We start from the raw sequence: 17112 nt of genomic DNA, 5'->3' as shown, positions 1-17112 counted from the left end.
TTCTATTCTCACTCTCCTTATGTGTATATGTAAAAATTGGAGTGGTGAAGGCATAATTTTGGTTTTTTAACTCTTTTTGCATTTTGGTGATGGCCCTGTATCTTTCATTTGGGAAAAACGGTGACCGAGACCCAAAATGTGGCTACAGAGATGGCTTGTGTAAGGACTGAGTATGCTTGATGCTTGAGTTACACATGACAGGCTAAATTTGTAAATTGCTGAGATTGTAGAGTGTTTTTTTCCCCCTAATAGAGGATTAAATCTAAAGTAACTACAGACCGGTGGATTTTTGGTTTTGGCACGTTTTTTTTTTTCTTCTGGTGTGTTGGTACCTGAGGAATAGAAACATTTCAAGTGAATGATGGCATGAGAGGAACACAGGGGAGTGAAATTTTACAAAATGTTGTGTGTCACTCAGATAGTGAGATCATATTTGTTTCAGACAGGATGATTGATGCTGTACTCTGTCTGCATCATTTGGATATCACTGCTTCCTGGGGATGGCAGAGAGAAATCCTTATGGCTATTAGCAAAGTAGAAGTGTCCGCGAGCATATCATTCATTGCATGATATCTGTAGTCAGAAATGGTGACACGAAGATCACAGAGGTGGCATAAACAGTTTGGTGGCTATATTTTGTTCAAAGTAGTAGCAGCCTTTTTCCCCAAAAGGTACTTTCAGAGAGAGAGAGAAAGTGTGTGTGTGAGAGGGTGATAACCCTCAGGTTAAAAGTTTGTGCCTTGAACAGGATTGCAGGAGCATAGGAAGGGCACCCTTCGGGAAATAAACTGATCACTCAGACCATTCAATTTTCCTTAAGACAAATTGTCTATGACAGTCTTATGAAGAAGAGATGTTATATTCACAGCTGAGGTGATCAACTGTTACAACATTCAGTACCCCCTCTTTTTCTCTATCATTCCATATCTTTCAATAAAGCATTTGGATTTTTTTTTTAGAAGCGTTTTACAAATGTTTGCAAAGAACTACAAAGTTAAGCAGGCAGGGAAGGAATATTCTCCAGATAGTCAATAAGTTTTTCATATTTCTCGCATACTTGAAAGTAAAGTTCAGAAAGAACAGTCCTCTTGGGGAGAATTCCTGGCAAGAGGATTATTTGAGGTTGCCATATTTCTGCTCTTTTCTTAGCAACATTATTTACAATCCATTCACGCCTGCCCCTTCCCCCACAAGAGTGGAGTTCTCCGTTGTAATCTGCCCTTTGTGATCTGCTCTCTTTCATGCAGCCAGTGTGAATGGGTATGCTGCCGTGCCGCCCTGCCCAGAGATGTGGAAATGCCAAGAGACCCGAATACTTTAGTGCGCCCTTTATTTCTGTCATAAAGCACTGAGTTGAAGCGCTTGATAATTTGATTATAGACCTTTGGTGAAAAGTTGTTTCAAGTGGCCCAAGTGCTGTAAATGACTCTCTTTTCTGCACATTCCCCTTATGTTTTAATTTAAAAGCACCTTCACTTTAGGGGGAGGAGAAATGCATTTGGCAGAGGTAACAGTTGGAGACTAATTTGTTAGGGCAGCTAGTTTGAAATCATCCTTTTCAGTTAAATCTCTCTAGTGGAAATGATGCTGAGTGCTTTGTGGTAAAGACCTTTTCTTTCTCAGTGTTTTCCAGTGCCATTTGTAACCCACCTAAGCATGCTCCGAACCTGCCTCCCAGCTTCAATTTTGGCTAATTGTCCTTTGAGGAACTGCATGTCAGAGGTCAGCTCTGGATTTGCCAACTTGAGATTTGAATGTTCCAGGGACAGTCCTACCAATTTGCTTCCTTTTCAGCAATTAGACTACACCCAGGTCTCTCTGGAATAGTTTCATCAAGTGCCTGGGGAATCTAAACAAATTGGATCAAAGAAAAAGCAGATTTAGAATGAAAAAGACCCTGTGACAACCGAGAGTGGATGAAGTGGGACCATGTTTGCTGATAAGGCATATGTGAGTGCTTTTAAAAAGAAAAGAAAATTTACAGGAAAAAGTTGACAACAATAAATATAGTGAGAAAATGTTAAATGCCTAATGTCCATATGTAGCCCGTGGTATGATTTTAAGTGGAATGCCAAGTATTTTTTAATAATTATTAGGAAAAATACATGTATAACTCCAGTGTCAAACCCAAACTCATTCTTTCATAGATACTGTAGCTTAGGACAATTCTAAATTAGAAAGCTCCTAGTCAGCCACTGAATTTTTAAAAATGTGTTAAGTAAATTATAGTCCACACATTGTGCAGATTTGGTGAAGGATTCAAAACATGATTCACTTGTGAATGACAAAAGTTTAGGGAAACCGCTGGTGTGGAGTAAAGTAGATGTGTAAGAAAGAAATCCTGAGATTTAAAAAAAAAAATGGAGTCTTGATTTATAGTCTGCCTCAGGTCCTGCGCTCGGATGTTTCTTAGGGGTCATAATCCTTGTGAAAAACAGAGGATGCCAGTTGACACCTCATGAGTTGTGTCTGGTGACTTGAAAGTCAAGTATGACAGTTTGGGCTAACTGGGAACTATATGATAGATAACACATTGCAGTTATTTTTCAACCTGAACATAAAAATAATTAATTAATTCCATAAAGGGACAGCTTAGTGAATGACCCAAAGTTTCTAAACTGAGCTTTTAATATAGGCATTGTTACTTGCTATGCCTGGCCAAAGACTCTGTGCATCTTTATCTGTGTTTTACATTTTATAGCCATGTGTAAGCTTGATTATTAAAAACTCTTGCTTTAAGTAGGATCGTGATTGTGGGGTGTTTATGGAATGGGACTGCCAGAGACCACAGGAAATCATGTATTCTTTGAAGTGTGCATTGGTATTTCTTATAAAGCCTTTTTGTGCAGTGTGCGCACTCTGTTTAACCTTACCTGACTGAATCTATCTAAAAGTGTGCATTTCGTTTAAAGAAAAATTTGTGGGTTTTAGAAATTATTACTTTGATAATCTTACCCCAGATTTCCACCCTTGGATCCATAAACTGAATTTGAGACTTCATCTTTACTTTATTCCTTTCCACCTGCAGTTCTTCCTGAGTATCTCCTCAGTTCTGTTAGGAAAATGAGCCAGCCTTTTATTTATGAAATAATTTTAGCTTGAATGAACTTTCTTTCTGTTTGGTATTAATTTGTTCATTTTTAAGTGAACTTTAAAAGTTGAGCTCTTATCTGAGAAGAGTTTAGTATCTTCCTGGAATGACATCTAAAAATATATGAACTAAGTCCTTACCATGCTGTAGAACATAGAGTAGAGATGGTTTGATGTGTTCTTAACTACTTTCTACCTGCTTTAGTAATCAGGAGATTTATAAATACTTTTCTGTCTAAAGAAATGAGTCTGTAGCAGACATCAGCTTAGCTAACAGGGAGCATCTGTCACTGTTGAGTTCCCAGTACCTGGTCCTTAGTAGGCCCTGGGCTGCAGGCTTTGCAGCTCCTTATCATTTAATCCCCAACAGCTCTGCAAAGTAGACTTGGCAGATGAAGACTCTGTCAAGGAGGATGAAGTGGGCTGGTTGCCCAGGGTCACCCAGCTAGTAACTGGCAGAGCAAGGATATGAACCCACATAACTCTGACTCCAAAGTTCTTGCCCTTTTCAGGCCATCTATAGAGTATTTTCATTTGTCTTTGGATTCTATTCAGGCTCATAACTTACTCAGCCAGTGCATATCAAGACTGTGGCCTGCAGGATCACTTGAGCCCAGGAATCTGAGGTTGCTGTGAGCTAGGCTAATGCCATGGCACTCTAGCCCGGGCAACAGAGCAAGACTCTGTCTCAAAAAAAAAAGAAAAGAAAAGAAAAGAAAAAGACTGTGGGCTACAGCCCTGAGTCTCTGCTGGGAAGGTGGCCATAAATAACCGGAGAGTGACTAGAAGCATGCGTAATTGTATTGGTTGATGGAGTCCAGCCTAATACTATCAAACAGGTATTTGCTGCTCTTCCTAATGGTCCTTTATAGATAGAACATGTTCATCTGGGAACTGTGTAAGTTGATTCCTTTTAGCCAAGCCAGAAAGACAGCCCTGATTGGTCCTTTCTACCACAATTCATTCTTCAAAGCATCTTGGATAGTTTAAGGACTCCTGAGCAAAAAAAAAAAAAAAACAACAACAATTCTACGCTGGCTGACACACCTATAACTGATCTTTAGGAGAGCAAAATGGAAAGATGACATTTAAAACAATTTGGTTTTCCCTTAAACAGATTCTGGATCCCACCCTGAATTTACAAAAACACTATCATCAGTGACCTTGTATGTTCAGCTAACAGTTTTGTATGTTTTATGCTAACAGTTAGCCTCTTTTTGCTGAGCACTTGGAAGGTGGGTGTCTTGCAGATTTATGTCCCAACCCTCACCTTTACCCCTGCCTTCTGTCTGCCTTTGGATCATGTATTACAGCTTGCGATAATAGCGATGCCATTTAAGAGCAGGCGAGTTGCTGTGTGCTTTCACTTGGGTGCTGAAGTCAGCCTGCCTCTTAACTAGTTGTGTGACATTGGGTAACTGAGTTGAGTCCTTTAAAGCCTTTACTTCCTCATCTAGAAAGTGGGGATAATAATATTGTCTACTTTGTTAGAAAGATGGTCAGGATTGAATGAGATAATCCTCTTAAAATCCATAGCATGGCGCCTGGCACATGGTTTCTGCACAATAAACAGTAGCAGCTGTTGTTGATGATGATGTTGTTAAAGGTGAGACTTCTCATTGGTCAGTTGTTTTGATTAGATAAAAGATTAGAAAAAGGTTTAATAAGATGTAAGAAAAGAGCCCAGAGTAAAAGTTGTTTTGTGGGGGTTTCTTAGTCATTAGCCACTCTTGCATGATGCCCGTTGGGAATGGCACAAATTGACACTGTGCTCATGAATGATAGTATGCTTTGCTTTATTTTGGCATGTGTGAAATTGAGACCAGAACACCAAATTTCCCCTTTTTAAAAGTATGTATTAATATTTGATAATCAAATAAACTATATTATAGAAAAACAATAGACCCATAATACCAGGGATAACTGTTTTTTAAAAAGCTTGACATGCATCCCTCTAGATTTTTTTCAGTTATGAATGATAGCATTTGAAGTTACAATTTTATTTGACTGCTTTTTAGGTTTGTGCCCTAACTTTGACACTTGGTACATTATAAATTATTTTTAGTTTTTGAAGCAATATTTGTTCATGGCATAAAAAGATCTAATTATTTGCTTTGAACTTTTTTTGGTTTCTACCTAGGTGTTAATATTTATATTTTTTAAATTTCAGCATGAATTCAAAATTACAAGCACAGTATTATTGGTTGTGTCCATTTTGGAAGACCAACAGAGAGCTGTCCTCTCTGCCACCCCACCCCCCATATCCTGCCCTTGCCTTCAGCCATGTCACATGTTGGAGCCACAAGGGGGAAGAGAGGCCTGTGAAGCTCCTTCTCTGTCTCCCCTTCATCCCTTCTTGCCCCTGCACCATGTCTGTCTGTCTGTCCCATCATCCCCACACATACACACACACACTCTCAGGCATGTTTGTCTGTTTTTGTCCCTGCTCTATCCCTATATCTGTACTTGTCTGTCGGTCTGCATGCCTGTCTCTCCCTTGCTGGAGCCATGCACAATGCCCTCCTCATTCAGGGACAGAGTGTGCTTTCTCTGGACTGGTGCCAGATCCTGGAGAGAGGAGTGCTTTGAAAACTCAACTTGGACTCCTCAGCAGACCACATTGCAGTTATGCTTAGCATCTGGCCACCACTTTGTCCATTTAATATAGGGTCCCTAACCCTACCCATAATTTGCCCATTTCTCTTTTGATCTAGGAACACTTTTTTTTAACCTGGAAGCCATGTTAAAATCTTATGAAAAATAAAGACCCACAGTGAAAGGAAGAGGGGAGTCCATCTCGACTATAATGAAATTTGGTTTTTCCGCCTTGCTTGCTTGTGAGGGGAAAGCCAGATGCTGTCCTTGTCACAGAATAAGTTACCAGTTGATGAAGTAAAGGAACAACTTAATTCAGTAGCATGACAAGAATTTGAGCTGGTACTTTCAGCCAGGATCTCAGTTGCTTACACATGCGCGTGCACACACACACACAATCTGTTTCAAGTTTAAGTGAACGAAAGACATTCACGATGGATTTCCATTCTTAGTTTTAAAATACTTTTATTGTTGCAGTAGAAAATAGAATTTTTTTGCAATATTAATATATTAGCATACTTTCAATGGTAGCAAGTTTTAAATCTTGATTTTCTAGTGCTGAATCCCATAGTAAGAGTTAATAGACAAGAAAAGATGATGTTAACTAAAGAAAACGGGGAGGGTGGACCATAATGGGAATAGAAAATTGAAAGGACAAGCTTAAAGTTAGCCAGTTCTAGTATAACACAACATGCATTCCTAAAAAATTACTGCATTATGCAAAATTGCGCAATAAAAAACCACATGAGGCTTATTGGGAAAATGGGGTTACAGCACAACACTCAAAAACTTCATCAGTGACACACACAGAAAAAGATAGAAACCTAATGAAAACAGTAGCACAGTCTTACATATGTTAAATAGTTTAAAATTACATAAATACTAGAATAAACATGGTAGCTTATCTTGAAAAGACTTGGTGTTTGCTTATTGTAGTGGGTGTGGGAAGGGCTGTAGCTTGTGAGTTACTATGAAGTGGTGGAAGGAGGTTATCTGAAATTGGATGGAAAGTTGTAAGCACCAGATGTGGATGGGTATGGTTCGTAACACCCATGGTGAACTGAGGTGCTGGCGGATGTTCGAGGGCGTGCGTTTTGTGTATGCCCACATGGCTCAGCTCAGCGGGATGTAGTTTTCTGCATTCACCTAGTGTTTTTTATAGACAAAAATTACCAAAAAACAAATACAAAATCACATTATGCTCAAATTGTTCCTTAGTGTATCAGTGGCTTTGGAATAAATTTACATTCTCAAAACAAGCTTTATAGCAGAAGTGACAGTATTTAATTACATCAGGAATTTTATCATTTGCTCTTCAGAGAAAATACATCACATTTGCTCTGAGACACCTGAGGGTCGTGGTAACCCTGCTTCACCCTGGGGCCCATCTGGAAGTGGATTGGGGAGCAGTTTCAGGTTATCTCTGGCAGAGGGGCCCTACATGATTAAGTGGTAGGGAGCCAGGAAGACTAACCATCCTGAAGTCCTGCTGAAGAATTGTCCTGTCCAAAATACCAATGATGCCCCCATGAGATATTGGTCAGTGTTAGACTGGGAGGAGGACAAAATGATAGAGTTGATAATTTAAATTAAAATGTTGAATAAAAAAAGTATTTTATGTGACTTTGATAAGAACAGTAAAAATAGTTTGCTGTTGATGGAAGTTTGAAAAACACTAGTTTAAGATAAATAGTAGCAGTGAAATTTATTTGCCAAACATTTATGTATAATCTCTGAAGGAGGTACCTGTGTGTAAATGTTTTTTAAATCTCCTTACTTAGGTTATTCCAGTATGTAGCCAAGGTTGACAACCACTGGTGTAGGGCCTTTTGAAAATCACTCTTTTCACAAGAAAAACTATACCAGTCATGCAAATGTTAATTGAAGACCTACTCTGTGCCATGCCTTACAAAGGAAGATTACCAAGACATGGCTCATGGGAGCTCTGAGGCAGGTGACAAAATGTAAACTGTTTGCAATTCTGGCTGACAAATGCTGACATTTGGAAGTATGTTCGGAGTGTTTTGGGATCACAGAAGAGATAAAAACTAAATTAAAAAAAAAAACTCCTCAGATGCCAAATTTGGAAAATTATTAAACTAAACTTACTTTAGTTTTCCCTTCCTTACATACAGCTTTCATACTTGGGGGGAAGGAAGGGGAGAAGGCAAGAAGCACTTACAAATTGCAATCCATTGAACCTTCCTAGCTTGATTGTAGCCTTGATTGTGTAGTTGAGTTGGGGAATTTGAATTTTGTCTGTCAATAGCGTAATATTGTTTTCCTGGTGTAAAATAGGCTTTTAAGTACCTCATAAAGCATCACTGAAGTAATGTCCTTCCAGGAATAAGTCACCATAGCTTCACTGAGAGGCTCAGGACTACTATAAGAAGACCTTTGGAAATATACCATTTAAGTGATACTTGTAGTCATTGATTCTAACATGCTTAATGCTTTAAATACTCATATGGCTCCCATATTGTGATATCAATGTTGGATCATGTACATTTTAAAACTTAGAGTTAAGCAAATATGTAAATTTTAAATTATAAGTTTAATTGAAGGCAGCCACTAAGGTACTCAAGTGGATAAAATTACCAAATAATTTACTTGTTTTCAGTGGTAACATTCTTCAACAGCTCTTGATTTATTTTAGTATGGATTGCCTGACTGAGAAAACCTGATTCTCTGGTGGATAGGTTTATTTTCAGCTAAACCTTTGTAGTCTGTACTTAACCATGAATTACTTCCTGGTTTAAAAAACAGGCGTAGCTATTTGTGGTATTTTTGTCTTGCGCCTTTGGCATCTTAGTGGTGTGAACCAGAGCTATGCCATCTGTAGTCAAGTGAGATTATTAAAAAGAGGGGGGTGAAATGATTCACTGGAAAATTTCAGCACAGATTCTTGAGGAACGATAAGATAACTCTACAAACAATCTTATCTGGTGTCATATGCTGGTGGGTAGTGACAGAAAAACAAAGAAGGTACAACTTGTTTCTTAAGATTGTGCTATTTTGAAAATCAGAAAGGTGCTATGAGAGAAAGAAAGAATTCCATGCAGTGTGAATTAGCAGACCTCTGCAGATGAATGAATAATTTTCCTCTCTGAATGCAAGTTGGAGCCAGTGAGGTTCATTTCTAACATGCAAAACCCGAAAGGCAGTATTCTCATGTTCAGGATGGTTGTTTAATTTCCTAATGGGTATATGTGATAAACCTTTTTTATGCTGAGATACTTCGGAAACAGAAGGACCATTTCCTATAATCCTAAGTAAGTCTGTGAGATCTAGATAAGCTATGTCTGAAAGGGCTGAGTTTAACATATTTTCACTTAATGATACATGTTTTAACCTAAATATGTTGATTTCAGGGAACTCTTCTGGAGTTCCATTTGAGATTTCCCTGAAACATGGTGTCTTTTTCTCTATTTTCTTTTTTGTTTCCAGAAAGAAGACATAGCTCATCCAGCAAGCCTTCTTTGGCCGTTCCTCCCACTTCAGTATTTTCCTTCTTCCCTTCTCTGTCCAAAAGCAAAGGAGGCAGTGCAAGTGGAAGCAACCGTTCTTCCAGTGGAGGTGTCCTTAGCACATCCTCATCAAGTTCCAAGTTGTTGAAATCGCCCAAAGAGAAACCACCACTCAGGGGGAACACCAGGCCAATGCATCCCATTCAGCAGAGTAGAGTCCCCCATAGTAGAATGTGAGTATGGCCAAAAAGGTTTTTAAAGCTTACCTACTAGAAATGGAACTGTGTATACCACTGGCATCTGACAGTGTCTGTGAGTAATGTGAAAGAGAGCCCACTTTGGAGAGAATTCAAATATATATTGTTGGTTCTTTTTTTCCCCTCTTATCATATCTTGGGAAACTTTTCAGAATAGTAATAGCAATAATAATAAGTTTAATAATACTTATTTAGTGATCCTTTATTATGTGCCTGTTATGTGCCTGAAACTAGGCCATATATGTGTACTCATTTAATTATCACAAAAACCCTACAAGATAGATACTATTGTTATCCTCATTTTCCAGATGAGGAGAAGGAAGCTTAGTGAGGTTGAGGATCTTTGTCCAAGAAAACCTCAAGACAGCTAGTCCTGGATTCAAATCCCACTTCTGTCACTTCCTAGCTGTGGGGCTTTGGGCAAAGCACCGTGTCTGTCAGGTTGTAAGAATAGTCACTGTGCAGGGTTATTGGGCATTTAAGTTAATATATGTCAAGCACCTGTGGTAGTGTCTAGCTCATAGGAGACAGTTAACGAATGGATGTTGGCACTCTTGCAGCTGTTGTTGTTGATAATAGTAGTGATAAAAAGGTGAAGAGATTCCCAGATGCTGCTCTAGGATTTTCTGGGGCCTGCAAAGCAAATAGGGAAGCAGGGCCTCCTCCCCTGAGCCTTGGGTTCATGTCACAGCAGGGATGAGGGAAGACTAAGGAAGTTCACACCTGCCAGGCAAGTCTCTGGCAAGTTGCCACAGTGGCTGTGTAGGTTCGCAGGCTCCCTGAGGTCACGCGAGGGAGCGGCCGTGCACTCCCATGTTATACACATATCTTGCCTCCTCGTGGCAACCCTCAGCCTGCTGGTGGATGGCTTTTCCTGGGCCTGCCTCCCTCCCTTTGGGGAGGGTATGCCACACATCTCGGTCCCAAGATCTGGTAACCTGGTTAATCTCAGGGCAGGGTCCAGCACCTGATACTGCTCAAGGACCTTGCCATCTGGGAGAGGCCATGATGTCTTGCAGTATCTCCACTGCTGTCAGGCTATGCCAGGTACACCCATCTGGGGTTATTTGGCCTGGCTGCTAAATCCCCAGCCCCTGCTCTTCTGTCAAAAGTGCAGTACAGCAAGCTTGGCTTTCATTCCAGGAGCTATCTGAAAGCCAAAGAAAATGCCAGTGCAGCGCATAAGTCACTTGCTAGCTTAACAGTTGTTAGAGCACTGACTCTACTGAAGAAAGTTTATATAATAAAACCTTGTCTATCCAAGTCTTTATTATTTGGATCTAGGGCTTTAGAGGGGGACCAAGCCAACTGTTAGCTTCCTACCTACATCTTTAGTTTACCAAGCAAAATGATGATGTCAGTAAGATTCTAAGAGAAATCAGTTCTTTGTTAGTGGCACAGATATTCAGCACTCACCAACTGTGTACCAGGTGCTTATATTCTAAGCTTCTATCATAGAAACTTTTCAGGGACTAGAGAATTGCCACTTTAGTGACACAACATATATTAACTAAACATGGGTCTCCCTCATTGACAGAAGCAGAGAGCCGCCTCTTGGGGATAATGTTAGGTGTGTTTGAGTTCTCACAAGTTTTTAGTGACATTTCTTGGAAGTTTAGTGTGTTTTGATGAATTCTTTCTTAAAAATGGCATTTCTCAAAAGATGTTCTCGAAGGGTTCTGCAAATAGTCTTTGGTCCTCTTAGACCTTTCCATGTTTTGCTTCTTATAGAAATTGCATTGGGTACCAGATCCAAGTCTCCCGTAGGCTCACGTGTGAGATGTTTCCAAAATGATAAAAGGTCAGATAAATTTGATGGCCCACTGAGAGTTTTGCCTCACCGGAAGGGCTTATCGGCTTGATAAGTGTGAACCTTACTGGTTTTTCTGGATAGAGCTAGCATAATTCATAAGTTGCCTTCTAAGAGGTTGGTCCTGTGCATTACTTGGGCAGACCCAGGCTCTGCCTTTATTCCTCTGGCTCCCCATTTACCTGGGGTCCCTGGGGTACTCAGACACTGGTGTTCTCGCTTCTTCCTACCACAGCATGACACCCTCTGTGAAAGTGGAAAAGATTCATCCCAAGATGGATGGCACACTACTGAAATCTGCCGTGGGGCCAACCTGTCCTGCTACTGTGAGTTCCTCAGTCAAGCCTGGCCTTAACTGCCCCTCAATACCAAAGCCAACCTTGCCTTCACCTGGACAGATTCTGAATGGCAAAGGGCTTCCTGCACCGCCCACTCTGGAAAAGAAATCTGAAGACAATTCCAATAATAGGAAATTTTTAAATAAGAGATTGTCAGGTAACTTCACATTTTCTTTCTTAATAATGTTTCTTTGTATATTCAGTGGGCATTCATGGGCAGCAAATCAACTGTTATCTGTAAGTCCTCTTTGTAATACTAGTCAACTTCAGCTTTAGGAGGAAGTTTATTAGGTAGTATTCTTCTCTTCTTCACTCTTGGTTTTAAAGAGCATCAGTGTGTGTGTGTGATATAAAAATAGCTTTCTAGTGGTGTGTTTCTGCGTGTAGCAATGAGGTAATGCTGACTTAAACAATATCCTCCCTGCCATCTGATGGCCATAGTCACCCCTACTCTTTTAGTGTTGCTGCTTCCTTGCAGTGCTCACATGTTATATATTTTGTATTTATTCATAGTTTCGTGGGTTTTATTTATGCTATAATTTGTCTAACTATCTTGAAATTTCCCCTATTTTCTTATTTACAAAATACATAGAGAAATGGGCACGTTTGTAGCTCCAACTCTGGTGGTGCAAAGGCAATATATGTAACCTAAGCGTTTGTAGCCCTCTAACATTCTGAAATTAAAAAAAAAAAAATACATAGAGGCATGTTTGGCAAGCCCATTGTAATGTCTGTGTGCTTTTGACAGAAAGAGAGTTTGATCCTGACATCCACTGTGGTGTCATTGATCTCGACACCAAGAAGCCCTGCACCCGGTCTTTGACATGCAAGGTAGGTGGCTTCCCGCAGGTAGAGCTACAGACCCTGATAAACACAGGGAACTGGGTTGTCCCTCCCTGCTCCCAAAGTCTTTCTAACCCGCAGGCCATGCAGTGCCCTGTGGATTGTTCCGAGTTGTGTAAATGTGGAAATAACTTGGTTCTCAAACTGACAAAATGTGAAGTATGTTATGATTATAATCTTGACAGAGATTTTGTTTCTAATGAGCAGTGTTATATTCAAGGGAATAGTATTCTTTCCTAATCCTAACCAATCTGTTACTCTCCAAGACTTTTAATATTTCCACATAGAAATCTAATACTACTGTGACTTAAATTATACTGACTTAAAACCAGTCTAGAGATTTCTTTTGCATATATATAAATATTTTTAAAATGTATAATCCATGGTTCTTAAATTTTAAATGACCACTTTTTAAAAATCTGTGACTTTGAGATAGCCTTATTTTCTAGTTAAAAAAAAAATACTAGATAAAACATAAGCCAAGAAAATGTAACTGTCCTCCTTTCTGAAGTCTTCCTTTGTTTTCTGTAATATGCCAATATGCTAATAAGGTGGTATATTTGCTATAGAATAAGTTATCAAAGTGGGGATGGCTTCAGGGCATCGGTGGACCCCTCTGCATAAATGAGCATATATGTTTTATATGCATTTCCCCAGCTGCCCTTCAGAAGGTTTTAAGAAGTATTTAAGAATCACTGCTTTGAAGTAATGTAATTTAAAAACCTGTGTTTGGGGAAGGGGGTAAAAATTATAAAAGTTAGTGTTTATTTATAAAAATTAATTAAATTGTTGATGTTTTATTTTAAATTTTACCAAAGACTATATTTGAACAAAAGATTTCAGGCCCTACTCCCACCCTCCAACCAGTGGAGGAATGTTGTAATCTTCCAAAGTAGGAAATTTTTATTTTTAATTGGTTCTTATTTTAATTTAAACTTCTGATTTATTATAATTTTAGTGTGTAGAATTTGTCTTAGAGCAGTGGTTTTGAACCTTTTGTGGAAAGGGGTTGGTCAAGAGTGCCTTTAAATATCTTAGAGAAATCACAGACCTTCTTCCCAGAAAAAAGATAGTACATACACATATATATTCTGCATTCAGTATGATACTAGCTGTGGGTCTGTCTTATATGGTTTTTATCGTGTTGAGGTAAGTTCCTTGTATACCCCGTTTTTTGAGAGTTTTTATCATGAAGGGATGTTGAATTTTATCTAAAGCTTTTCCAGCATCAGTTGAAATGATCGTGTGGTTTTTGTCCTTCATTCTGTTGATACGATGTATCACATTGATTGATTTGTGTATGTTGAACCACCCTTGCATCCCTGGGATGAATCTCACTCAATTATGAATAATCTTTTTAATGTGTTGTTGAATTTGGTTTGCTAATATTTTGTTGAGGATTTTTGCATCTATGTTCATAGAGATACTGGCCTATACTTTTTCTGTTGTGTCTTTGTCTGGCTTTGGTATCAGGGTGATACAGGCCTCACAGATGAGTTTGGAAGTATCCCTTTCTCCTCGATTTTTTGGAATAGTTTAATAAGTAGGATTGATATAGTTCCTTGAATGCTTGTTAGAATTCAGCAGGGAAACCATTGGGTTCTGGGCTTTTCTTTGATGGGAGACTTTTTATTATTGTTTCTATCTCATTACATGCTGGTTTATTCAAGTTTTCTTTCTGGTTCAATCTTAGTAGGTTGTATATGTCTAGGAATTTATCCATTTCTTTTAGTTTTCCAATTTATTGGCATATAGTTGCTCATAGTAGTCACTAATGATCCTTTGGATTTCTGCAATATCAGTTGTAATACCTCCTTTTTCATCTCGAATAATTTATTTGGATCTTCTCTCTTTTTTTGTTAGTCTAGCTAAAAGTATGTCTATTTTGTTTATCATTTCAAAAAGCCAACTTTTTGTTGCATTGATCTTTCATATTTTTTTGTTTCAATTTCACTTATTTCTGCTGTGATCCTTATTATTTCTTCCACTAAATTTGGGTTTGCTTTGCCCTTGTTTTTCTATTTCCATGAGATGTATTAGATTGTTTATTTGAAGCTTTTCTCCTTTTTGGATGTAGACACTTACTGCTATAAACTTTCTTCTTCTTACTGCTTTTGCAGTAATACCCTTATATTCCGAATTTTGCATTCTGTCTTGAGTCAATGGACACCCCCACACCCCAAGCACATCCTCCCACCCTTGGATCTCTAGCTTGAAAACTCCTATCTCACATTCGTTTTTTCTGTCTTTTTTTTTCTTCTTACCAAGTTGTGATTGATCTCATATTTATGTTTCATAGGATACTAATTGCACACATATAGTGATATTGTTGTTGTTGAAGATAGTCATTTGAGCTCTGTAGAATTATGTCATAATTTCAGTTGCCCCTGAGGGAATTTGTGAAAGCATGCCTGCGTGATTCCACTTATGTTAGGTATATAAAATAATCAAATTCATAGAATAAAATTAGAATGGTGGTTGCTAGGGGCTGAAGGAGGAGGGAAATGGGAAGTTACTAATCAACGAGCCTAGTGTCTCAGTTAAGCAAGATGCCCTATTCCACATCATGATCACAACTTGGTGATGAACCACATGTTTTTTTCCTTCTTTCTTTTAAGATTCTGTTTTATTGTGGTGAGAAAACAATATGAGAACTACCCTCTTAACAAATTTTTCAGTGTGCATTACAGTACTGTTGACTATAGGTACAATGTTGTACAGCAGATCTCTAGAACTTACTCATCTTGCTTAACTGAAACTTCATGCACTTTGATTAGTAACTCCCCATTTCCCTCTTCCTTCAGCCCCCAGCAACCTCCATTGCACTACTTTATTCTATGAATTTGATTATTTTAGATACCTTCATATAGGAAGAATCATACAGTATCTGTCTTTCTGTGACTGGCTTATTTATCTTAGCATAATATCCTCAAGGTTCATCCTTGTAGCATATTGTAGAATTTCCTTCTTTTTAACACTGAATAATATTTCAGTGTATGTATATACCACATTTTCTTTGTCCATTCATCTGTTGACAGACATTTAGATTGTTTTCACATGTTGGCTATTACAAATAGTATTTCAGTGAACACAGGAGTGCTAATATCTCTTTGAGATTCTGACTTCAATTCTTTTGGATAAATGCCAGGAAGTGAGAGTGCTAAAAGTGTTTTTAGCTCAGAATCTGCAAGGAATATGACCATCATTCTTCCTGTGTCCTTATTGCTGGGTGAAGTTTGTATCGATCTGCATTTTTCTCCCATTTTCCTTTTCAAATCGTATGCACTCTGCTTGTACTCCTTTAAGGGTGTCATTACTGTCTGTGGCATGGTGCTAAGCCTGTCATTGCATTAATGTGTCTTCAACCCTGATTTGTCATGAGGTCAGCATAGAACTGGCAGGAAATGCAGCATCCATCTGACCTGCCCTTTCATGGGATGCCTTGATTTTTTCCCTTCTTCTGTTTGTCAGTTCTTCTCCCTTTCCTTGCCTTCACTTTGGCCTGAATCTATTAAGCTGGTGTAGGGTGACTGGCTTATTTATCTTAACATAATATCCTGAACATAACCTGAGTGCTCCTACCCTGAGTGTTCCCCAAGTTGCTACCAGGTCTCTTCTGTCTTAGACTTAGAACACTGTCTTTTCTCGTCACCATCAGGGGACTTGTTCACTACCATTTTTTATTCCTTACTGGCTACCTGCCACCCTCACTGCCCCCTCTTCACTTCCTCATCTGTCCAGTATCCCATCTGATGTCCTCTGTGCTTTCCATGCAGAGAGATTTGTGACTCTGGTAGCCTTTGTCCATGCAGTCATTGTAGAACTTTTTATTGCATACATCTGTGATCACAGGCCTCATTTCAGGTCCCAGAGAATAAAAGGTTTAGCAAAATCAAGGCGTGTTTTCTACACTTGTAGAGCTTACAGTATAATGAAAGAGATGGAGATTAATCTAACAATCACTGAGATAAGAGTAAAATTGCCACTGATGTGTTATAAAAAGGAGAGAAGCCTAAGATATAAAAGCCTGCAGTGGAGAGATTCAGCCAGGGAAGGCTTTATTGCCATAGGAACATTAGGCTGAAATTGGTATGATGATTTATCTGGGCAGGAAGGGGTGGGAGAGGCAGGCGATGGAAAGGAAACGTGTGAAGGCTCTGTGGCAGCACAGAGCAAACTCCTTGGATCCTGAAAGGCAGCCAGGTGGCTGAACAGAAAGTGGGAAGAGGAGGTACCAAAGGGGCAGTGAGCAAGGGTCTTAGAGTGTGCAGGGCCCCAGAAGCCTAGTTACACAGTCAGTCTTTATACTGTGAGCCTTGGGCAGCCCCTGCAGAGTTCTCACTGGGGGAGTGGGGGAAGGTGATCATCAGATTTCTGTATAGAATGTTCTTCAGAGCTCAGTGAAAGTCCTATTTACTCTTTAGACTGAGCTGGGAAAATATTCTCTCTGCCTACTTTCTTCATTTGGCTTTACTGTGCTAAGCACCAGGGGTCATTCAAGAGGAGGAAAGGTTTATACATCTGTCTGAAGAGACAGACAGGTGGACCAGTAACATTTAGGCAGTCATTCATTCTTTAAACACATATTGGAGGGCCATTATTTTTATATACTTTTTGTTTAAAGTATTTTTTGAGTGCCAGGTGCTCTTCTAGGTGCTGTTACAGCATGAACAAAACAAAATTCCTGTCCTCGTTTAGGTTACTTTCTTGTG

The 17112-nt window shown here is 39.1% G+C and overlaps 1 protein-coding gene across 7 annotated transcripts in view; it reads left to right on the top strand.

Annotated features, from left to right (window-relative positions):
- ATXN7 (ataxin 7) overlaps positions 1–17112 on the top strand; it is a 130713-nt gene that overhangs the window by 97893 nt on the left and 15708 nt on the right. For all 7 annotated transcript variants that reach the window (XM_045530694.1, XM_045530693.1, XM_045530699.1 and 4 more), the window contains 3 exons: positions 9133–9385; positions 11455–11714; positions 12306–12388. In XM_045530694.1, the coding sequence (XP_045386650.1) occupies positions 9133–9385; positions 11455–11714; positions 12306–12388 (596 nt within the window). The remainder of the gene's footprint in view (positions 1–9132; positions 9386–11454; positions 11715–12305; positions 12389–17112) is intronic.

The sequence above is a fragment of the Lemur catta genome, chromosome 18, assembly GCF_020740605.2.
Source record: "Lemur catta isolate mLemCat1 chromosome 18, mLemCat1.pri, whole genome shotgun sequence".
Lineage (NCBI taxonomy): Eukaryota > Metazoa > Chordata > Mammalia > Primates > Lemuridae > Lemur > Lemur catta.
This window is presented reverse-complemented; position numbering and strand designations above follow the sequence as displayed.